General features: G+C 59.7%; 3 protein-coding genes across 4 annotated transcripts; all 3 read right to left on the bottom strand.

Moving 5' to 3' along the window:
- Positions 1 to 118: 118 nt before the first annotated feature.
- SLC7A3 (solute carrier family 7 member 3) lies at positions 119 to 10514 on the bottom strand. 2 transcript variants are annotated; one of them, XM_037408374.1, is made up of 12 exons: positions 10386 to 10514; positions 5280 to 5685; positions 4917 to 5075; positions 4650 to 4830; positions 4441 to 4553; positions 3321 to 3543; positions 2990 to 3129; positions 2808 to 2910; positions 2298 to 2509; positions 1466 to 1632; positions 1071 to 1179; positions 119 to 965 (listed from the first exon to the last, which is right to left on the bottom strand). In XM_037408374.1, the coding sequence occupies exons 2-12, from the start codon at positions 5647 to 5649 to the stop codon at positions 904 to 906; spliced, it is 1839 nt and encodes a 612-aa protein (XP_037264271.1). In that variant the 5' UTR covers positions 5650 to 5685; positions 10386 to 10514; the 3' UTR covers positions 119 to 903. The 2 variants fall into 2 exon arrangements, with proteins under 2 accessions (XP_037264271.1, XP_037264270.1); XM_037408373.1 differs by lacking the exon at positions 10386 to 10514 and adding an exon at positions 7565 to 7948.
- A 2286-nt stretch (positions 10515 to 12800) lies between these two features.
- Positions 12801 to 16807, bottom strand: LOC119157509 (nascent polypeptide-associated complex subunit alpha, muscle-specific form-like). Its single transcript, XM_037408508.1, has 7 exons — positions 16008 to 16807; positions 15493 to 15624; positions 15101 to 15154; positions 14312 to 14412; positions 13453 to 13525; positions 13178 to 13249; positions 12801 to 12997 (listed from the first exon to the last, which is right to left on the bottom strand). Exons 1-7 carry the CDS (start codon positions 16750 to 16752, stop codon positions 12942 to 12944), a joined length of 1233 nt encoding a protein of 410 aa, XP_037264405.1. The 5' UTR covers positions 16753 to 16807; the 3' UTR covers positions 12801 to 12941.
- A 196-nt stretch (positions 16808 to 17003) lies between these two features.
- Positions 17004 to 21734, bottom strand: SNX12 (sorting nexin 12). Its single transcript, XM_037407812.1, has 4 exons — positions 21510 to 21734; positions 19601 to 19696; positions 19260 to 19384; positions 17004 to 18803 (listed from the first exon to the last, which is right to left on the bottom strand). Exons 1-4 carry the CDS (start codon positions 21672 to 21674, stop codon positions 18701 to 18703), a joined length of 489 nt encoding a protein of 162 aa, XP_037263709.1. The 5' UTR covers positions 21675 to 21734; the 3' UTR covers positions 17004 to 18700.
- Between the last annotated feature and the right edge of the window lie 590 nt (positions 21735 to 22324).

Here is a 22324-nt window from a genome sequence, read left to right as displayed (position 1 = left end):
GGCCAAGCCCTGCTCTGTGCTGGCACCAGCTTGGCACCCAGCCCAGTAACACGTGGGGTCCTGCCCAGGGGTCTGTCACCACGGGGCATTAACATGAGATACAGCCGGACCGTAGCCAGACACTTAAAAAATATTTATTTTAATAGGTATAAAAGTTGACATTAAACCACCAATTATACAAAGATACATGAGGTTGGACACTGGTACAGCTACACTATGGACATCTTCACAGACACCCGAGCTGGAAGCTCACACCAAGCAGCATGGCCAGGGCAGTACGGGGCTCAGTGTGGGATGCAGATCCCAGCACAGGGGGTTTTGTCCAGCTGAGCCCCGTGCTGCTGCGGAGTACCGGACTGTTGGCAGCACGAGAACAAGATGCTCCCAGCTTTGTCACACAGCTCCAGCCGTGGCTGTCATGTACGCACCCCGTGCTTGGAAAGCATGGAGAGGAGGTGTGACCACAGCCACATGACAAGGACAAATGGAATGAATACAGCTGCATCATCACATGGGGCCTGTTGTGCGCAGGGAAAGCAGCATTTCCAACAGCAGCTTCCATAGCAGGAGGGCCATACCAGTCGATGGGGCTGAGGGGATGGCAGAGACCAGCCCCGTGCCACAAACGCTCCCACGTGGCCCGGGGACTCATCTTGTGACCTCTGGTCTGTGAAGGTAAAGGGCAGCGCACAACCTGGCTCCGCAGTCCTGACTCTGGAGCTCGCTCCCCATGGGAGAGGGAATGGATATACCATGTAGATCATGACTGTATCATGTAGTTCCTGACCGGGAACACTGGCAGAGGTCCATGGAGTGCTGGTGCCTGATCCCTCAGACCGCAGCAGCCCCAGGGCTGAGGTCCAGTCCAGGGTGGTGCAGAGGCTTTTCTACTGTGGCACAGGGTTACTCTGCATTTTTCCCTTCCACACTGTTCCGAATCCCGTAGCCGAAGTAAATCATAAAACCTGCAGGACAGTTTCCACAATGAAATGTGTGGCAGCAGGCTGCCAGTGTAACAGCCCCCCAGGGGAGACCCTGCAGCACCACACTCTCCTCTGCAGAACACCTACCGAGGGCCATCCAGATGGCAAACCGCACCCAGGTGCCGGCACTCAGCTGTACCATCAACAGGATGTTAATGAAGATGCTGAAGATTGGCAGGAGCGGGAGGAAAGGTACCTGGTGAGGGACAAGAGGTGCTGTGTCAGCTGTAGTGGTTCCTTGAGGCACCCGGCTGGGTTCAAAGGTCCTCATGACTACAGAGGGACCCCCACCCCTGCCACAGCCCAGAGAGCACCCAGGCCCTTCCATGGTGGGACTGCACCTTGGAGAGCTGTGTCTTGGGACCCTGGGCTCTCCTGATGGCGACTGCCTGGCAGTGAGCCCTGGCAGATCCTGCAATGGCCCAGACCCTGCCAGGAGCCTGTGGGGCCACAGACGCCAAGCTGCCGGGGGCTGCACTCACTTTGAAGTTCAACTGCGCGTTGCTCTGCGGCTGCCTCCAAACGATGATGGTGGGAATGAGCAGAGCCACGATGAGCAGCACCAGGGCCACAATGCAGCCCACACTGCCGCTCTTCAATGCAGACACCTTGAGGGTCAGGACCACGCAGATGACCATGATCAGTGTGGCTGCAAAAGAGGGGGCAGTCAGGGAGCTGCATGGCATGTGGTGTCCCTGGGACCCTGAGCCTCACCAGCGGCTGGGCTGAGGCACCCATTCCTCTCAGTTAGGTATGGGTGCAGCACATGCTGTCTCCAACACCCACCCCAAAGCCTCAGAAAAGCACTTTGCCAGGGGAACTCGCGAGCCTGGCAAGCCGAGGGAAGCCTGCACTTGGCTGGGCTCAAACCCAGCTCTGATGTTTACCCAGACCTGGCTAAGCTGCCCCGTTCTAGCTGCACAATCAAGCCATTGATGGACGGATCAAATCTTGCCCAAGTGCTCTCAGGGGGCTGGAGACCACCCTTGCTGGGTGGCCAGCGCGGGCCACGCTTGTCAACAGGGAGCTCCCATGACCACCTGCCCATGCCTGGCTTAGCACCCACGTCCTCCATCAGACATCGTGCGGCTCAGACCCCACCTGTGCCCTGCGCTTGGCACCCTGCTCAGGGCAGAGGAGGCCCAGTGCCTGCTGGCACTGCCAACAGCAGCTGGCAGCCTATGCTGCCCGGCCCCTCTCTGCTGCCCAGCATGCCCACCATCCCTTCCCAGCTCTGCGGAGATGCGCAAAAATGCTCTGGCCCTCTGGCCCCCAACAGGAGGGGACATCGGCCACCGGCTCCCGCTCACTCACCAATGACTGAGACACAAACGTAGACAATGCGCCCTGAGAGTGCAGTGGGGGTGTCTGTGGGTGGGTTGAAGAGTGTCACCAGGGACAGCGTCTCTTTCTGCTGGGCATTGGTGGTGGTGACAGTTGGGTTCATGATCACCCTCTCCTCCTCATTCCCATTCAGCTCCAGCAGTTCCATGGCCTTTGGAGAGTTCAACTGCCCAGACTGGTACCTGAGCAGATGGGACAAGCTGCAGTGAGGCCAGGGAACCTCCCAGCCCATGAGGACAGTGGACAGCACCTTCATACCCCTCCCATTCCCCCAGCCCCATGTGCTGCTCTGGCCCCTGCAACAGCCACTCCATGGATCTGCCCAGAGACATCACACAGGCTCTTGTGAGCAGGCTCCATCCCGAGGGCTCGATGCTTCCCCAAACTGCATCCCCCCGGGAAAAAGCTGTGGCCACAAGCCCCAGGCTCAGTGCAAGGCACATCCACCCCAGGCACTGCCACACAAGAGAAGGCACCCACCGGAGGATGAGCACACACACTGCCACCAGGGAGTAGGCCAGCAGCGTGCCAACCGACATGAGGTCCACCAGGTCCTTCAGGTCAAACAGGAAGGCCATCATCGCTGCAACAAGGACATGCAGCATGAGCGTGGCTCCAAACCATTGTGAGGCCAAGTGCGAGGCAGTGGCCAGGAGCCTTACCTGCAAGAAGCCCAGAGGTGATGGTGGCTAACAGAGGGGTCTTCGTGCGGCTGTTGATGTTGGAGAGGAACTTGAAAAGCAGCCCGTCCTCTGCCATCGCATAGATCACACGGGGCATGGGGAACATGGAGCCCAGCAAGCTGCCGCGGGGAGAGATGGTTCAGGGCCCACCAGGCAAACTGCCCATACCCACCAGCCAGATGGGGATGGGACCAGCCCTGTGCCAGCAGCAGGACAGCAGCCAGACAGGGCAAACCCCTAGCCCAGCCGGGATGAGTGCTGCTGGTCCCCATGCCATGCCAGGCAGCGCCGGAGATGGAGCCAGTCCTACCTGGTGGAAAGGGCACAGAGTGAGCCGACGGCAACGGCGTAGCGCGCAGGCTCCCAGCCCACCACCTTGAAAGCCTCAGGCAGGGGGCTCTCCTTGTTCAGGAGGAAGTAGGGCACCATGAGTGTCAGGGCCGCGGAGACCCCGAAATAAGCCACAAAGCAGATGAGGAGGGACACAATGATGCCAATGGGGATCGAGCGCTGTGGGTTCCTGGCTTCCTCCCCTGTGCAGAGACAAAAGACAACATCCACCCCTGCTCTACACACAGCACAGGGCAGCTGGCCCTGTGGGATGAGCCACAGCAAGGACTTTCCATGGCAGCATGGGGCTGGGCGGCAGCAGCAGGCAAGGGCTGTTGGAGAGGAGGGGTTCCCAGCCATGCTGCTGCACTGGCAGAGGCTTCAGCACTGCCAAGAGCAGAGGCACAAGGCTGCAGCCCCAACTTCCAGGCATGTGGCTGCCCAGGGCTTGCAGCCTCCCAGTTGTGCTGGCCCTCTGCCCCCGCCAGCAGCTCCCGTTCCCTGCAGATCGCACTGAATGCAGATCCTCTGTCTGCATCAGCACAGCAACACAGCCACCCTCTGCCCCCGGCTGTTGCAAAGGCATGCTCTCCAGCTGCACCGCACTCCCTGGCAAGGGGCTTGGCGGCCAGTGGCCAGCGTAGGAGGGAAGGAGGAGGCTGCTGGGCAGCCCCTGGGGCCAGGGAGGCACAGGCAGGGAGGTCAGGCAGAACAGCCTGTACCAGCCACCCACTAAGTAGATTCCTGGGGGAATGAGAGGAAATTAAGAGGGCTCCCTGTGCTCCACAGAGCAGCAGTTCTGCATGAACTCAAGTCATTTAGAAAAATGTTGCTTGAAGCTAGGAAATAACCAGGAGGCAATAGCAATTCCCAGCACTATCACAGCCTGGAGTCGTCAGTAAAAAGGCTCCCTGCTGCCCCGGGAGCATCTCTGCTCCCACCACATGGTGTGGGGAGCCCCTTTGCCTGGGGAAGGGCAGGCTGTGAGCCCTTCTGTTCTGGCCCAGCTGGGGACAGAACCACCATGGGGAAACCTCCCAGGAGTGGTGGGATGGGCATTCGTGGGGAAATGCCCACGCCGCCATTGCCCAAGGCCGTACCTGTGGTGGCAATGCAGTCAAAGCCCACGAAGGCATAGAAACAAGTGGCAGCGCCAGTCAGGATCCCTTCCAGTCCAAAGGGGACAAAGCCACCAGAGCCAAAGGCCTTTTTCCTGGAAAGGAGGGAGGAGGGCAGCTGCCATGGAGTGCATGGACAGCAGGGCCAGTGCCAGCCCTGTGCTAGACCCTGGCCTGCTTGCTCTCCTCACATAGTATCATTCGTCGGCTCCAAGTACGAGAGGTTGCTGTAGTCCTCTTCTGAAAGCTGCCAGTTTCTGACGTCTCCCTTCACAAAGCCAGCAATGATGACAAAGCCCAGCACCACCAGGTTCACCGCCGTGAAAATTTTGTTCACAAGGGCAGATTCACTGACGCCAAAGGCCAGCAGTGCTGCAGGGATGGAAGAGATGAGTGGGGACCCACTGGGCTCCCATGCCACCACCCACAGTCACACAGAGCTGCTCCTACACACTCACCAGTGAGCAACACAATCAGGATCAGGGCAAAGAAGTCCAGGCGCTCGGCCAGCAGCCCTGGAAGGTGCAGTGTGGTCTTGTTCATGAAGAAGGTAGAGATGTGGTTGCCAATGATGTTGTCAAATGCCGCACTCCAGGCTCGAGCCACGCTGGCCGTACCTGGTTGATGGCAAACCTGTCCATCAGTCCAAGCCCAGGGTAAAGCAGCACTGGCCACCCTCAACCCAGCACCCACCTCCCTGATGATGCCACCTCACACCCTGCTTCCACAGCACCAAAGGCTGCCTCCATGAGCCCCTCACAGCCAGTGCGGTGCTGAAAGGAGCCCAGGCACACATGCCAACACCCTGCCTGGTCCCGTACCTATCACATAGGAGAGGATGAGGTTCCAGCCGGTTGTGAAAGCCCAGATTTCACCAACAGTGACATAGCTGTAGAGGTAGGCAGAGCCGGTCTTGGGAACGCGGGCTCCAAACTCTGCATAGCAGAGTCCAGCCAGTACCGATGAGAGAGCAGCCACCAGGAAGCAGAGGACAATGGAGGGACCAGCTGTCTCCTTGGCCACCTCCCCAGCCAGCACGTACACACCGGCCCCAAGCGTGCTGCCCACCCCCAGAGCTATGAGGTCCAGTGTGGAGAGGCAGCGAGCAAAACGTGTGTCCTCAGAGCTCAGATCCACCATGCGCCGGCGGATCAGCTTCTTCCCAATACTGGTCATTTTTCTCCCAAGCATCTTCTCGCGTGGGTGGTGCTCAGCTGCTCAAAACCCCTGCAAGAGAAGGGACTGTAGGAGCGTAAGCCCACACCACAGGGAGCAGAGCTGGCAGCAATGCCCACAGGAGCTGTGCCTGCTCCTGACTGACCCAGCAGCACCAAGCCCCTGCCACACTGGTGGGGCAGAGCCTGTGGTAGCTCCCTCCAAGGCACTGCGGGACTGCACGTACCCCACCTGCGCAGCCCCTGTGTCAGGAGAGTGCACCAGGGATGAACCCAGCAGGTTCATGATAGGAAACAGGGTCATTGCATGAGCCCCGCGTGGTCCCCTCCACCGCGCCCCCAGGCACACCCCAGAGCTTGCACAGTCTCCCAGCAACTCCCCACTGATTTGGCAGCCTAGAGATACCTCAGCCCAAACTTGACTGCTGGCACATCCCTCTGGCCTGGTGTGTGGGCATGCACAGCAGCGATGGCAGGGAGACAAAGCATTCCTCCAGTGGAGGATTTGGCAGGCTGGGCTGACTCACTGGGATACGGCCATTCCTCCTCCCTTGCTCCCAGCATCTGTACCTCACCTCGGCAGGGAGGCTAAACACGCAGCACAGGCCCCTGGAGCACATCCCTCGTGTGCTGATGGCGCTTGCCCAGCAGCCCACATGCTCCGCAGGCTGCAGTTGGCTCTAAATGTGTGACACCCCCATTCCCCTTGCTCACAGCAGCTGCCCATCCCAAAAAAGTTCTGGGAGATGAGCACCCTGTGGAGCAGGCAGCTGGCACAGAGCGAGAGGAGCTGCAAGGAAATCGGCTCCCAGTGCCCATGGCTGGCTCCCCCTGCCCAGCACAGGACTGCCTGCCCACCAGCGCCTTCCCTGCACCAGCTGCTCCCTTAACTGGGAAGTGAAAGACGCTCCAGGCCAGGCAGCTGGGGCAGCACCAACATCACCCTGTATGGGTCAGCGTAAGTACACCCGGGGGTAACTGTGGTGTTTTTCCACTGAGGGGATTACCAGGGTTGCTAGTGGCAGCCACCGGCTTGGCTGCTTCCCCATAACCAGCAAATCAGGCCCGTTTCAGGAGAAACCTCCCCATGAGCTGGCACAGGCCGTGTTCAGCCTTGGCCAAAGGTGCCACCCCAGCGTGGGACTGCCTCTGGGCCAGGCTGCAAGGCAACAAGTGCCCCAGCACTGGTACCCTCGCCAGCCACTGCCCTGACAGCTCCGGCTGCCTTTCCCAGGGCTGTTCGATGGCTCCAGGGATTTCTGACACCCGACACAAGCTCTGCAAAAACTGCAAGCCCGGGGCTGGCAGCAGAAACGCACTCGGCCCTTATTCTCAGAGCAGCGCAGAGAAAAACGTGGTCGGCGCCGAGCACGAGGATGTGGGTTAGCGCCCCCCAGCCCCCGCGGGCCCCGCCGCGCCGGGACTGGCCGTGCCCGGCGGAAGGCACGCACTAAGCACCCAGACCCCCGCCGAGGGCAGGGTGGGCTGGCCCCAGGCCGGAGAGGTGTCTCGCAGAAAGCCACGCTGCCACCCGGGATGGACAGCACGCAGCGAGCTACGGGCGAGGCAGAGGAAAAACAACGTGTCGAGCGACAGCTCCCGCCGGCGGCAGCCTCCCGCCGCATCCCCGTGCCCCCCGCATCCCGCCGCGGCTCGGGGCAGGTGCCGGGGGCCGTCAGCCCCCTCTCGGGACCCTCGCCCCAGCCCCCGCGGGAGCATCTCCAGCTCCGGGGAGCTACCCAGCCAGGCTCCGTGTGGCCGAGGAGCCCGGCGCTGTCCCGGGGACGGCGGGAGCGGGACGGGGCACCGCGGCGCGGCACGTCCCGGCCGCCACCCGCACCGGCCCCACGCGGGGGCGGCGGCTGATGCAAGCGCAGCACCGGTTGCGCCAGACCGCGCCCGGCCCGGCGGCGGTGCCCGCCGCGACTCACCGGCGGCTCGGCTGGATCCGGTGCGGTCCCGGTCAGGTCAGGTCAGGTCAGTTCAGCACCGCTCCGCTCGCACCGGGACTGCCGCCGCCGCTGCCGCCGCCGCGGGTGATGAAGAGCTGCCCGGCCCCGCCCGCCGGATGCCGGAGCGCACCGCCCCCACCTCCAGCGAAGCGCCGTGAACGGGCACCGGTGGCTGGACGCGCCCGGGCGGCTCCTCCCGCTCCCCGCGCCCCGGAGGAAGCGACGGGCGAGCGGGGCAGCCCGTCACCTCCCAGTGCCACCCCTGCCCACTGCCCCGCGCCGTGCCGCTCCCCAGGTGACAGATTTAAAAAAATATAAATTCAAGTTATAAATGGCACCGGGGGGTGGGGCGGGCACAGACACCCCTCCCCCGGACCCCCAGCATCGGGGGGCGGGGCAACGTTACCGCGGGCGGCAATGCCGAGCCCAGGGCAAGGACCATGCGGCCGGCGGCATCCGCCGTGCTCCCCCCAGCAAAGGCCACGGGGGAGGCGGCTGAGGGTCCCCTGAGCCCAGAGGTGCCGGGAGGGCAAAGCCTGCCCCGGGACGGGGAGCAGCGGGGCGGCCGGCCCTGCCACAGGGAGCCCGAGGCACGGAGGGGGGCTCTGCCCCCACCCGCATGTGCTCTGCAGGCAGCGAGCGCCGGCCAGCGCCCACGCTGCTCTGCTACAGTCTCCTCAACTCCGGGAGCAACAGGCAGCTCTAAGTGATGGGAAACACCAGGTTCCGGAGAGCTGTTTGGAGCCGGGCCGGCAGGCAGGAGCCAGCATCTTTCTGCACACGCAATCCGGCCTTCGCAAGTCACCAGCACCCATTCAAACGGGCAGCGATTCAAGCCTGCCCCCCGCCCCCCCCCCCCCCCCCCCGCAGCAACCTGGAAGCGCAGCTGGCAGGCAGTGACGTAGGCTCCCCTCCCGCTCTCAGCCCTTGCGAATGAACCATGACGCAGCAACACCCCTTCCCCTCCCTGCCCCCACGCTCCCCACTGGGAAACGGTGAGCTCTCAGGAATCCCCCACAGCCTTGCTCGTCGCGCCCAGATGCTCCCAGCCCCGCCGCTGAGGGTGCTGCTGGGCAGGACCCGCAGCACTGCGGGCGCAGCAGGGCTCCATGGGGTGACATCCCAGCCCAGCCAACCAGAGGCTGGGTACCCAGAGCAGCGGGGGCGGGAATAACATCAAGATTTGCCTTTTCCTGGAAACCCTCTCGCGACAGCAGCTCTCAGGAGGCAATTTTGGCGGGGAGCAGTACTGGGGCAGCAACTGTGGCTCCAGCTCCCTGACCTCACACGCAGCTCCACATCCATCTTCCCAGTGCCCCATCCTCACCGCCCAGTCTACCACTCTCCCCCCTACCCAGTTCAGGGCCCTGATCCAGCAGCACAGGCCAAGGGCCTGGAGCAGGCAGAAGCATGGAGCAAGCCGCATCTTGACAGGAACGGCGGGAAAGCAGACAGCAGCAAGGCATGCATAGCCAGCACCAAGGAGGGTAGGAGGTGGCTCCAGCCTGGAAAGGGGGCCAAAAGCCCTGCAGAAGCAGATGTAAATCAGTTCTTGGAGCCCCATCACCTTTTATGACTGCAGCACAGAATATCTCAAGTTGGAAGGGACCCATAAGTATCACTGAGTCCAACTCCCTGCTCCTTGCAGGACTACCTAAAGCTAAAACATATGACTAAAGAGTGTTGTCCAGATGCTCCTTGAACTCTGACAGGCTTGGTGCCATGACCCCTTCCCTGGGAGCCTGTTCCTGTGCTGACCACCCTCTCAGTAAAGAACCTTTTCCTAAGAAAAGAGACCAGCACGTCTCCCCCCCCCCTTGAGGAAGTTGCAGGCTGCGATGAGGTCACCCCTCAGCCTTCTCTTTTCCCAGTTGAACAAACCAAGTGACCTCAGCCGATCCTCCTAAGTCATGCCCTCAAGGCGTCTCCCCATCTTCACCACCCTCCTCTGGACACACTCTAACAGTCCGATGTCCTTCTCGTGGTGGGGTGCCCCAAACCGCACGCAGTGCTCCAGGTGGGGCTGCACCAGCGCGGAGCAGAGAGGAGCAATCCCCTCCCTCGCCTGGCTGTGCCGCGCTCGATGCACCCCAGGACACAGCTGCTGCCAAGGGATGCTGGCGACTCATATTCAACTTGCCATCAACCCAGACCCCAGATCTCTTCCCACAGGGCTGCTCTCCAGCCTCTCGCCCCCCAGTTTGTGTGTATAACCAGGATTACCCTGTCCCAGGTGGAGAATCCGCCTCTTGCTCTTGTTAGATTTCACACAGTTGGTGATTGTCCAGCTCTGGTCTACCCAGGTCTCTCTGTAAGGCCTCTCTATCCTCCAGGGAGTCCGCAGCTCCTCCTAGTTTAGTATCGTTGGCAAAATTACATTTGATTCCTGCATCCAGATCATTTATAAAAACATTAAAGAGCACTGGCCCTAAAACTGAGCCCTGGGGAACCCCACTGGTGACTGGCCACCAACCTGATGTGACCCCATTTACTATAACCCTTTGAGCCTGACCCGTGAGCCCACTGCCCACCCAGCATATTATGGACCTGCTGAGTGGTGTGCCGGACAGTTTATCCAGGATACCATGAGAGATGGTGTCAAAAGCTCAGCTAAATCCTAAATCCACCCCATCTACTGGCTTCCCTTGGTCAACCAGATAGGTGACTCTGCCATAAAAAGAAATTAAGCTGGTTAAGCAGGACTTTCCCCTTGTTTATCTGTGCTGTCTCTGACCAATGACTGCACTGTCTCTCAAGTGTTTTTCAGTAACTTCCAGAATAACCTTCTCCATAATCTTACCAAACACTGAAGTGAAACTGACAGGCCTCAGGGTCTTCTTACCCCTCTTGAAAACTGGGACAACATCCACCAGCTTCAAGTTGACTTGGCCCTCTCCAGACTCCCAGGACCACTGAAAAATAATGAAGAGGCCCCACAATGACATCAGCCAGCCCCTTCAGCACCCTAGGCCCCACGGATTTATGTGAATCCAGCTGGAGCAGCAAGTCTCAAACAAGTTCGGGGGCAGCTGCGAGTTTATCATCCCCTCAGCCATGGTCTTCCAACACAGGGCTCCAGAGGTCCCAGGGCCCATCCTTGGTGTTGAAGACAGAGGTGAAGCAGGCATTAAGTGCTCCTGCTTTCCCTACATCCCTGTTCATCAGGTGACTGACCTTGTCAAGCAATGGACCAAAGATACCTCTGATTCTCCTTTTGATATTAACGTATTTTTCAAAGCCCTTTTATTGTTCTTCAGGGTGCTGGCCAGCCTGAATTCTAGTAAAGCTTTGGCCACACTGATTTTCTTCCTACAGTGGTAGACAGCATCTCTGTAGTCCTCCTATGTTGCCTGTCCTTGCTTCCACACACTTTCCTTTTCCACCTAAGTCCTAGAAGATCCCTGCTCAGCCAAGCCAGTCTTCTGTTTCGCTTTCTTGACTTCTGACTTTGGGATTGCCTGCTCCCATGTCTTAAGAGATGGTTCTTAAAAAATGACCAGCATTCATGGACCCAAATACTTCAAAAGCAGATTCCCAGGGGACCTTACTAACTAGCTCTTTCAGCAGCCTGAAGTCTGCTCTCCCAATACTCAGGGTCAAAGTGTTGCTGGAGTTTTTCTCCCATCACCAACGATTTGAAAACTCAACTATTTCATGATCACTGTGACTAAGACAGCCACCAGTCACTGCTTCACCCACAAGTATCTCTGTTTACAAACAACCAGTCTAGCAGGGCACTCTTCCTAGTCAGCTCCCTCAGTACCTGCACCAAGAAGGTATTTTCAGCACGCACGTACAGGAACCGCCGCTGCTCACTGTGCTAGAGCACTTTGCTGCAGATGATGCCAGCGCTGCAGCTGCTCGCCTCCGTGGCCAAGTGCCAAGCAGAGGTGGGAGGCAGTGGATGGAGCATCCCTGTGCAGCAGCCGTCCCTGTGCACGGTCAAGGGCAGCTGCCCCAGGAAGGGGTGTGGGCTGCCTGCAGCACTCTGGAGCAGCCAGGAACACCAGCCAGAGAAAACGGGGGAGCGGGAGCAGGCCAGCCTTCCTGGCCCAGCCTCAGGGTGCTGCCAACACCAGATAGCAGGACTCTCTAGGGCCTCACACAGATGTGAGGCAGCATGATAAGGTGCCTGCATGAACCTGTCACAGAAAGGCAGCAGGGCAGGGCTTTCCAGTGCTGGCAGGCACAAACAGTCAGGGACTGAGTCCCACGTGCTGCTTTCCCACCACCTGCTCCCAGACACTGACACATGCCACCAGCTAATAAAATAGCAAATATCAGTGCCATGGTTTAACCCCAGTCAGCAACTAATCCCCACGCAGCCACTCACTCACTCCCCCCACAGCGGGATGGGGGAGAGGATCGGAAGAGTAAAAGCAAGAAAACTCGTGGGTTCAGATAAATACAGTTTAATAGGTATAGCAAAAGCCATGCGTGCAATCAAAGTAAAACAAGGAATTCATTCACTGCTTTCCATCGGCAGGCAGGTGTTCAGCCATCCCCAGGAAAGCAGGGCTCCATCACGTGTAACAGTTACTTGGGAAGACAAACGCCGTAATGCCCAGTACCCCCTCCTTCCTTCTTCTTCCCCCAGCTTATATACTCAACATGATGTCATATGGTACGGAATATCCCTTTGGCTAGTTCAGGTCAGCTGTCCTGGCTGTGTCCCCTCCCAGTTTCCCGTGCCTCTCTAGCCCTCTCACTGGCAGGGCCCAAGAAACTGAAAAGTCCTTGACTTAGTATAAACATTACCCTGCAACAACCAAAACCATCAACATTGTTCTCACACCAAATCCAAAACACAGCACTGCACCAGCTACTGAGAAGAAAATCAACTCCACCCCAGCTGAAACCAGGACAGTCAGCTAACAGCTGCAGAAGCCTGACATGCCATCAGCCAGCACTGCCTCTTCCCACATCCAACATGAAGGTAGTTTAAGGCAGAAACCTACTCGTACAGCTGCTTGCCACCACCACACATCCAAGCATCTCATCTGGAAGCACCAGGTTTGTCCAGAAAGGCTTCCCCAGAGCCTTGCTGTGCTTCTACCCACCACCACCCACCTCCTGCACCCAACAGACCTCAAGCCTTTGGCTGAACAGAACCAGCCACAGCTGTACACAGACCTGCTCTTTCTGCCCAGTCCTTTGGAGAACAGCATCAGCAGGCAGCACTAGGCACTGGCCCTATCCCAGCAGACAACAAGCATCACTGAGAAAAGACACCTTTATTTTAAATAGAATGAATTAAAAAACTCAATTCATTCAAGAGCTCTACATACATCACTGGCTCAGCAGCTCAGGCAGCTGGACAACTGGCTGTTTCAAGTCTGTCCCCATGTGCCAGCTGTCAGTCTCTCCCTGAGTCACCACACTCCTCCACTGCTGCGTCTTCCAGACAGATTCCTGGGAAGCAATGGCAGCATCAAAGCACTGCTGTTCGCAACACTCAGCACCTGCCTCATGGGAAAGGCCACGAGCTGTGTCCCTTCCACCTGGCAGCCCTCATTTGTACCAGCAAGGGATCACCAGAGCATTCCTGCAACCTGCCCAGGGGCAAAGGCTCACCCCAGGAAAGGAACATACCCGCTGCTCTGAGCTGAGCCTGCAAGGAGGAGATCGTCCGGCAATAGGCTTCACACTGGGCAGTCTTGTCAGCTGTAGGCAAACAGGTGTGTGCTCAGCCTGTCCTAAACACCTCACCCTCACACCTTCTTGGGCAGTAGGGGATCCTGCTCTACACCCAAACAAGCCATCCCCAACCCCACAATGCTGCAGGCCCTGGGCTCCAGTTAGAAGTGCAGGGGTGTCGTCTGGATTGTGGGTGTCCCACAGCCCCCAAAACAGCCAGTCCGACGTACCAAGCTCACCCTTCACTTGTTCCAACTCATTCTTTACACGCTTCAGCTCCTGGGACAGCTGATCACCTGCAGACTGGCAAGAGCAGGGTGTAAGTGTGATGGTGGGGGCGGTCACCCCCACGCAGTGGCCCACAGCCCAGCCCTTCCTGTGGAGGAGCATCTCTGCAGGCAGCACACATACACCAGCGGTTCTTGGGCTTGGGGAGCCCTGCTCAGCCCCCTCAGCACGTCAGAGCAGGGCATCATTTTGACATTCACCTCTGCTTCACAAGCCTGGAACTGTTGAAGCACAACCCATCCAACACCCTAAGCCTAGCACCCATGGGACCACTGCCAGGGAGTGTTCATTGTAGCAGTGGTGCCTGGCAAAGGAGCCACTGTTCGCTTGTAGGCAAGCAACTGCCAATGTCCATGGGTCACAAGGATCCTTTGGCAGGCTACTGCTTCACAGTGAAGAGCCCTAAAAATGCTGGCAAATGCACAAACATATTTTACAGGTAGGAGACTTCACAGCATGGAATCTCACCTTGCTGCAGGCTCTGCTCACCCCATCTTGGGGACATGTCCAACATGTCAGGAAGTATAAAAGTGACACCACAAGACACTGGGGGTGTGCACCTTTCAAAAACCCCTTAAAAAAGATGAACTGGACAGAAGCCTGCAGTCCCCTGAGCACCGGAGAGGTGGTAAACCATGCAGCAAAAGCACAAGGTCTTGTGTAAACCCCAGGGAAAGGCTAAAACAGCTCAGGTGCCAGCCTAGAAACTGACAGCCCCAGGTCCCATCACCTCCCACCTCTGGCATAACTGCCCATCAGCTGAATGGTGTTCTGCAGTGCCAGGACACAGCTGTCTCTTACCTGCTCAGCAGGGACTGCATCTCCACACCCTGGGGTCGGGCCAGGGGCCAATTCACTGAATAAAGAGGACTCCACACACACCCACGTCTGGTCAACCTTACCTATAAAGAGAAGTGTTGCCACCAGAAGCATAACTGCCATCCCCGGCCTCTCTTCAACCAAGCTACAGAGCTGCTCCAGACCAGGGGCAGAACCTGTCCAAGGCAGCCAGAGGTCTTCAAGCCCCTCCAACCCAATGCTGCTGGCCTAGCCTGTACGGGTGCTGCTGGGAGAAGGTGCTTCTGCATGGCCTAGCTCACAGCGACTCTGGGCTCCCGCTTGGAGTCTGCTCGCACAGGGAAGGCAGACAGCTGCACTGGGCAGGGCAGGGCTGTCCCAGCAGAGTGGGGATGGCTTCGTCTTCCTCTGCAGGGCCCAGGACTGCAGGCTGCCCAGCTGCAGTCCTTGGGGAAGGCATCACAGACTGGAGCACCCCGAGGTGCTCAGCAAGGGCCCTGCTGGGGAGTGGCTCTGTCCAACAAGCAGCTGCCCATGTTTCCCTATTCTCACCCCAACACAAGGTGAGACTCCACCAGAGCCCAACACAGAAAAGTAGACTCCCCTCACTGCGGCACACTCAGAGGACACTTGGTTTTCAGCAGGCCTTTGGCAGTCAGGAAAGCTCCAGAGGGGCCCCTCTCTACAGGGGAGCAAGCTCCAGCTCCCCACTCCTGTGTGGGACCACACCTCCACACTGCTCACCTGCTCCCAAGACAGTTCAAACTGCAACCAGCCATTATTTGCTCTCACCGTTTTCCTCCAGCTCTTGGGTCCTATTGCATATGAGCTCCTGGGTAGTTGATCCTGGAGTCCAGGAAATAAAAGCCAAGAGCATCAACCCCTGCTCAGAGAGTGCCCGGACAACATGTGCTGACAAGGGCTGCTCCCTGTCCTACAGATGTCCCACAGCACCAGATCCATTCTGGCTCTCTGCTGGGTGCCAGGGAAAGGGACTTCACCTAGCCTTACAGCTCCACATCACATTTCCCCTCCTCCTCTAAGCCCGAGCACATGCTGCTCCCCTCCCAACCTTTCCCCGTGATCAGCCTTAACTCTGCAGCCAACACCCAGATGTTCTCCCCAGGGCAGCAGCTCCAGGCTCCCACAACACCAGAGCCTCTGGGGCTTCTGCCCAGACTCACCCTTATCAAGGCAAGAGCACTTGGGGGAAGCCTCTTTTCCCAGTGTCCGCAGTCGGGCATGAGAAGCCACAGTAGGAATTGCTGTAGCGAGCCTCTGGGAGGGCTGTCTGCGACCCTCAACCTTGACAGCAGCTATAGCGGACAAACATCAGGACAGAGGCTGCTACCCCGAAGCTGCCACACCGCACAGCTCCTAGGGGCTCAGCCAGGCTGCTCATCCCCGGCCCACGAGCACCAGCACCCTGACAACTCTGTAAGACCACGGGGTGAGGGCTCCAAGCCGACAGGTTGCCAGCCCGCCTTGGTGGGAGGCCTGGCAGTACTAATTAGCACAGCACCTGGGGCACGAGCACATCTCCCAGGCTCCTACCTGCGCCGCTTCCAGGGACTCCCCACTCCCCACGCTCCGTCCCCATCTCACGCCGCAGCCCAGGCCTTCCCCCTTCTCCCTGCAGCATCAACCCCCCTCCCCAGCTTCCCACTCCGTGCCAGACCACTGGCAGGGGCAGAATTACTTTCCGTGTCCGCGGCACAGCGGGCGGCTTTGGGAAGGGCGGCTCGCTGCGCCAGCTGCGAGGCCCAGCCGGGACACCGAAGCCTGGACTTGGCAGCCGACGCCAGCTTCGGCCTGGTACCTGCAGGAGAGAGGGGGGCGCAGCGCGGGGCAGCGGCCGCCCGGGGCAGCCGCCCGCGGCCCGGCTCACCCGAGGGCTGGGGGAGCCGCGTTTCCGGGGCACCGAGCCCCTTGCCGGCCTTCGGGAGCTCCAGAGCTAGAGAGCCCCGGGAGACCGAGACCCTCGCGCCGCCGCGGCCCTGGGAGCGGGCGGGGGGGCGGCCGGCGGGGCGCGGCGCGCAGGGGGACTGCCCGGCCCCGCGCCGTGCTGCTCTGCGGGGCCGGGCCGGGCCGGGCCTGGGCTGCGGGAGGCACGGCGGCTCCTCGCAGGCCGCCCCGGCCTCACTGGCATCCGCGCTCGGGGCGCTGGCCGGGGCCCCCTCATCGAGGGGCGGCGAGGCGCGCAGCGGCGTAGAGGTGGCGGGCGCGGCGGCACCGAGCCCCAGGACGCTGGCCTCCCCCGGGCTCTGCGAAGGCTCTGCCGCGACGGTGGCGCCCACGAGCAGGCGGGTGGCGATGGCGCGGCATTCCTCCTCGAAGAAGCTATAGTACAGCGGCGAGTGCGGGCCGCCTACGTTCCGCAGCAGGTCAGGGCAGCTCGGCGAGCCGCTGCCCGCCGGCGGCACCAGCTCCTCTGACCGCCGCATCCCGCCCGGGCGCCGCCGCGCAGCGGCCCCTGCCTCCCGAGAGGGCCATCCGCCACCACGCAGCGCCCCCTGCTGACGAGGAGGGCCATCCACACACCTCCCGCCGCCGCCGGCTGAGGCCCTTCCCGCCGTCGCGCAGCGCCGCCTGCCGACGGGGAGGGCACCTGCCGCCGCCGCGCAGCGCCCGCCAGACCACGCCCCCTCCCGGTGCCTTCCCCGCCCCGGTAGCCCCCCCAGGACGAGGCAGAGACTTGGCTTCACAGTGGTTTAATGCGAACGGAACCGGGACGTTACACTGGACAGGGTGGAGACAGCTGGGTGGATGGCAGCCCCACGGCAGAACAAGCAGGAGGAAGGGGCCACCCCAAGCAGGGGCCGGCAGCGGTGGGGGGATGCGGGCTGAGCCCTGCTGCGGGCACGGCCGCCTCCACCGGCACCAACCCCCACGCTGCCCCACGGCCCTTCCCGAGCCGAGCCGGTCCCCGGAGCAGTTCCCTCCCGGTTTCAGCAACTTCCCCTCTTCCCCGAGAGCCACCTCTCGCCCAGCAGCACCAGTTCCTCACCAAACACCCAGGAGACTTCAAGGAGACCTTGGGGGACACGCTTGGCAGGAACAGGAGGGCAGCCACTGTAGGCCTATGCTCCAGGAAAGGCTCAACCATGCCACCACAAAGTGACCAAGCACTTATAAACGAGCCGGCCTCGACCAAAGGAGCCCTGGAGCTGAGACCCAACCTTGCTTGTCACAGCTGTGGCAGCTGGAGGAGCCTCCAACAGACAGTTCTGCTGCAGCAAATCACAGCCTAGCAGCCCTCCTCAAGCTCTGAATGCTTTCCTGACCAGTCTTGCGTCCTCACGTCCACAAAAATAACTGCCTAGCTCACTGCAGAACAGGGGAGAACACACAAAAAGCCACTGTTACTTCTCCTGCTTCGTAAGCAAATGTCTAACCCAGGCCTGACCAGCCATTCTCTGCCGTCCCTTTCTGGAGAGGTGACCCCACCCCAGGCCCCTCCTGTGGCAGCCATCACGGCCACACGTCACAACAGCCCCCACTAGCCCTCTCCTGCTCCTCCTCAGCCAGACCCACGTCCTCCCCTCTGCAGCTGGGGCACAGGATAAGGTCACCGCAACTTAGCTGAGCAGGGCGCTGCTGGAAACACCACCACAGCAGCCCATGGCAGAGCAAGCTGTGGCATTTTTTAAACCCCAGACCAAGGCATCACAGCACACGCTGCTATAACCTAGGCCACCCCAGCTTCCACTCTCCAAACTGCCCACACAGAGCATCATGAGAGCACACGTCATGGAAACCCCTCAAGCTGCCAGCAGCACATTAGAAAGGAGGGGGATTAACACGAATACACCAAACGGGTCTGTAATGCAGGAGGCTGAGAGCAGGGGTAGAGTAGGTCTTGGGTCTCAGCACTTCCAGACAGTGAAGAATGAGGGTTTCATGCAGGGTGAATGGGGTGGACGAGAAACCAACACACCCAGGCACCTACTCACTGTTTTGGATAAACCTTACTAAAACGCTAATACCCGATGCGATCACTGACCAACATGACAACTGCTATTCTTCAGAGTCTCGTGCAGAGATGCTTGGGGCTGCACGGACAGGGGAGTGAAGGTCATCTCATACCTTCCTGTACAGGGAGAGAGGCAGCTCCTACACCATAACGCCATAAGCAAGTTCCCGCTCCACACCTATTCACACGTGCCCCTAGGTGCAGGACAACAAGCTCACTTGCATAAATCTTCATACCTTTAGGCCAAGACCACAGCCCAGTAGAACAAGCTGCTGCCAGTTACAAAAGAGGAAAATACTGAACAAACTGGGAGGTTCAAGAGAGGAAAAGCTGGTTCAGAGAAGACAGATTTAGTGTAAAAATAAATGTCATTTTTGCAGGAGGGAGGGTGGAATGGAGGAAGACAGTGCCAGGTGCTCCTACTGACGCACTTTCCCTGGGACGTAATTCCTATCAATAGTCTCCTCTTGCAGGAACATATGTAAGCAGCGCTCGTTCTGTGCCAGCGGGTGTCCAGCAATTCTGGAAGAAAAATCAGATGCAGAGGTTAGCACAGCCACCACCGAGACCCCCACACCTGCACTCTCCATAGGCAGTAAGGCAGACCTCTCCTCACTAACAGGCAGCCAGTTCCAAGTACACCTGCGCTGGGCTCAGGCCAAGGTGATGAGATCAGCGTGCAACAGGGCCAGCAAGAGGTGCTTGAGCACAGGGCACTCCCTCCTGCAACCAACGCTACCCTGTCAGTGGGTCTCTGCAGCACAGCTATTCTGCCAGTATTTGATTCACTCTCAGAAGAGAGGGCTGAACACAACCCACACTCAAGGCAGGACTTGCTTCAAGAACCACGGCGTCATTACCTGGCTGCAGGCACCATCCTTTAGCAAGGCACCTCTGTGCAGCAGATCAAGACTCCTTCCCACAGCCCTCTTCTACTGGCAGCAGCCAGAAAGGCAGCACATAGGACACCAAACTTACTTGTTAATAAACTGTTCTAGTCCCTGTCTCCGCTCCTCAATGAAGGACTCCTCAAAGATGCCTTCATCTCCTCGGAAAGGAAGCTGTCGTTTCAAAGCTTTTCCAGGCAGCGGTGGCACTACAATCTGAAAGCAGAGAATTGCCCTGTCAGCAGAATGGCCAACTGCAAGCAGATACCCTTGGCCATTTGACACTCGTCTCCAACCCTGTTATGTGGATAGAGATCAAGCCCCAACAGCTGCCCACCACCACAGCCTCTCTTACGGACAGCTCAAGATTATCGCTACAACTATTCCCACATGTCCTGGTTTCAGGAATATGCAGGTAGAGCCAGGCCTCACCTTGCTGTCTCGTTCCAGCTCATTCTTCAGCCATTCAAAGTCACTGTATCGTCTCCTCACACAAGATTCCTTCAGTTTGAAGATTGGGAGGTTTGTCTGTAATGAAGGAGAAGTAGTTAATTTGCAGGTTGCTTTGGAAGCCAGATAGTATTTCAACATGTAGCTGAAACCTGAAGCTGTGTTTAGAAAACCAAGCCCCCTGAGAAGGAGGCATCATGAGAACACCCAGTTTCTTTATTCAGGACAGAGCACAAGTACTGAAGCCCTTCAGAATCAAGCAAGCACTTGCCAGGCTACTCTGAGCCAGCCATTCCCTCCTCCTCAAGTGACTATTTCAGGAACACACCCCCTCCCAGGGGCATGTGCTGGAACAAGGGCTCACAATACAGAGAAGGCTGATCCCCCCCCCCCCCCCCAAGTTCACTCCATTTGGAAGGGATCTACAAGATAGCTTCATAGTAGCCTGCAAAGCAAAAGAACCTCCAACACGACACCAGTGTTTCCAAGGAAGAACTAAGGGAGGAAATGTTGTCCCAGCAACTGTTCAAGGCCAGACCTTGTGCTACAATATTCTCTCAGAACATATCACGTACCCTAACAGGTGAGCAGCTTTTTCATATCTGGCTTGTGCCACCGGAGGAATGTGCAGCAATTCCCCAACCTCCACCCCTGCCACTAAAGACTCACAGCTACAGTAACGTCACCTTTACCCTATCCATGCAGCCTGAAACATTGAAGGAATTGAGGTAGCAAAACCTTCTGACAAGCAGCACCCAGATGAACACAAGTATCGCTGCAACATGTTTTAACTATATTCTTATGAGATCTGCAAAATAAAACCAGCTGCTTTCAAAGCATCTCTGCAAGAGCTAGTTTCAGTGGGACTAAGAGGTTCTCATTGCCACCTGCCAGGCACTCTTTGGCAGGCTGATGGAAACCGAGCATCAGAATAGAAAAAAACTAACACCCAATTCTTCTGAAATGCAGTGGAGACTTAACAGCTAAATCATGCTATGAACAGACGTCAATGCTAGCACATATGCTAAAGGTTGCTTGGTTCAGGGGAAGCATAGTTTTACTGCCTTCAGCTATCAGACACAGAGCTATGAAGAGGTCCCCCATTTGGCTTGGTTAAGGCCCAGTGAAGAGAACCTTGCAAGAAGTGTTCAGCCTGCTACGTGCACTCCCAGATCACAGCGATCAAGCTGACTCAGGAGGAGTAGCTAGACTGCACTGTGATCAGGTCCCAAGATACTGCTGGCTAGCTTTCCTCCCCTGCTCCAGATAAGGAGCTGCATGCAGCCATGCCCTGCTCAGCAACCACCCAACAGTGCCCAAGTGCCAGGCCTGGAGCTCTAGCGAGGGGACAGGAGCAGGAGCCTGCTGAGGCAGCACCTTTCTCGTCCTTGCGCATACCAGCTCTCGCTGGATGCCGAAGGGTCCCGGCAACCCCCCCCACCTGCGAGCACTCTGACCTTGAGCCCTGGCCAGCTGGAAAGCCACGGGCAAGCTGCCAGCCCCAGCCCAGCCCTGCCCGGTTTCCAACGCCGGGGCTCACGCCCTCCGTTCCCCACCATCGCAGACGAAAACAGCCCCTGCCTGGCTACCTCGAGCCCCAGGAGCTGTGCCCGGGCAGCGCGGGGCCTCCCTGGCCGGGCTCCCTACACATTCACCGCAGCTCCTTGTCCCGGCCGCGCAGGCCACGCTCAGCCACGGCGACGAGACCACCCGCCCCTCCCTCGGCCGCCCTCCCCCAGCCACCCCGGCACCGCGCACCAAGCGCCGCTGTCCCTCCCCGGGCCGTACACCCGGCCACCGGGCAGCCCAGCCCCGCCCGGACCCACACGGGGCCCCGCGGCCTGCCCCGCCCCGCCCGCCCCGGGCCCCGCAGGCCCCACGGGGGCCGCACCCGCATCCGGAGCTCGTAGCTGGTGTATCTGGCGCGGCCCATGCCCACGGTCTGCGGGTTGAAGATGTCGATCTCGAGGAAGTTGCTGGGCGGCCCGTACGCGTCCGTCAGGTCCTGCGGCTTGGCGTTCAGGCGCCGGGTGTCCGCCACCGCCGCCTCCGACATGATGGTGCCGCCACCGCCCCGCCCGGCCCGGCCCGCCCGCTGCCGCAGCCCGCCCCGCCCCGCGCACGACGCGACGGCGCTCGCCTGCCGCCTGCATAATACGGCGGGTATCCAGGGTTCGGGGCCGCTAAGCAGCTGCCCCGCCCGCGCCCGCCAGCGCCGCCGCCCGGCCGCTGCCTGAATAAGCGGAGCGGGTATTCAGGGCGTGGGGCACGCCACGGCGCAGCCCCGGAACCTGCACGCCGGGCTCCCTGTCGACGCTGCCCCGCGTCACCTGGGCCGCGCCAGCCGGGCACCCGCGGGGCGGCGCGCAGCCCGAGTCCGGGTTGGCTGCGCTGGGCGCTCGAGCTGGGAGCCGAGCCTCTGGGACTCAAAACGTACATAGGGACTGAGCCATACAGCGCCCTGGGCGGGGCCAGCTCCGGGCGCTGCACGGCGCGCCGGAACCTGGTTGTCGCGGTTCCGACGAGCGGACCGGCACCGGGACGCGGGGCGCGTTACACCTCGTGCTGGGCATGTCCCAGAAGCGGGCTCCGGTCCGCGGCGGGACGGCGCGAGGGAGCGGCGGTCCCGGAGCCGCAGGCCCCAGAGCGCTAGGGGGCGCGCTCCCGCGCGGACGGAGAAACGACTGGGGATGGCGGCGCAGACCG

The sequence above is a fragment of the Falco rusticolus genome, chromosome 14 (genome assembly GCF_015220075.1).
Source record: "Falco rusticolus isolate bFalRus1 chromosome 14, bFalRus1.pri, whole genome shotgun sequence".
Lineage (NCBI taxonomy): Eukaryota > Metazoa > Chordata > Aves > Falconiformes > Falconidae > Falco > Falco rusticolus.
The sequence above is the reverse complement of the archived record's forward strand: the minus strand, read 5'-3'. Positions and strand labels throughout refer to the sequence as shown.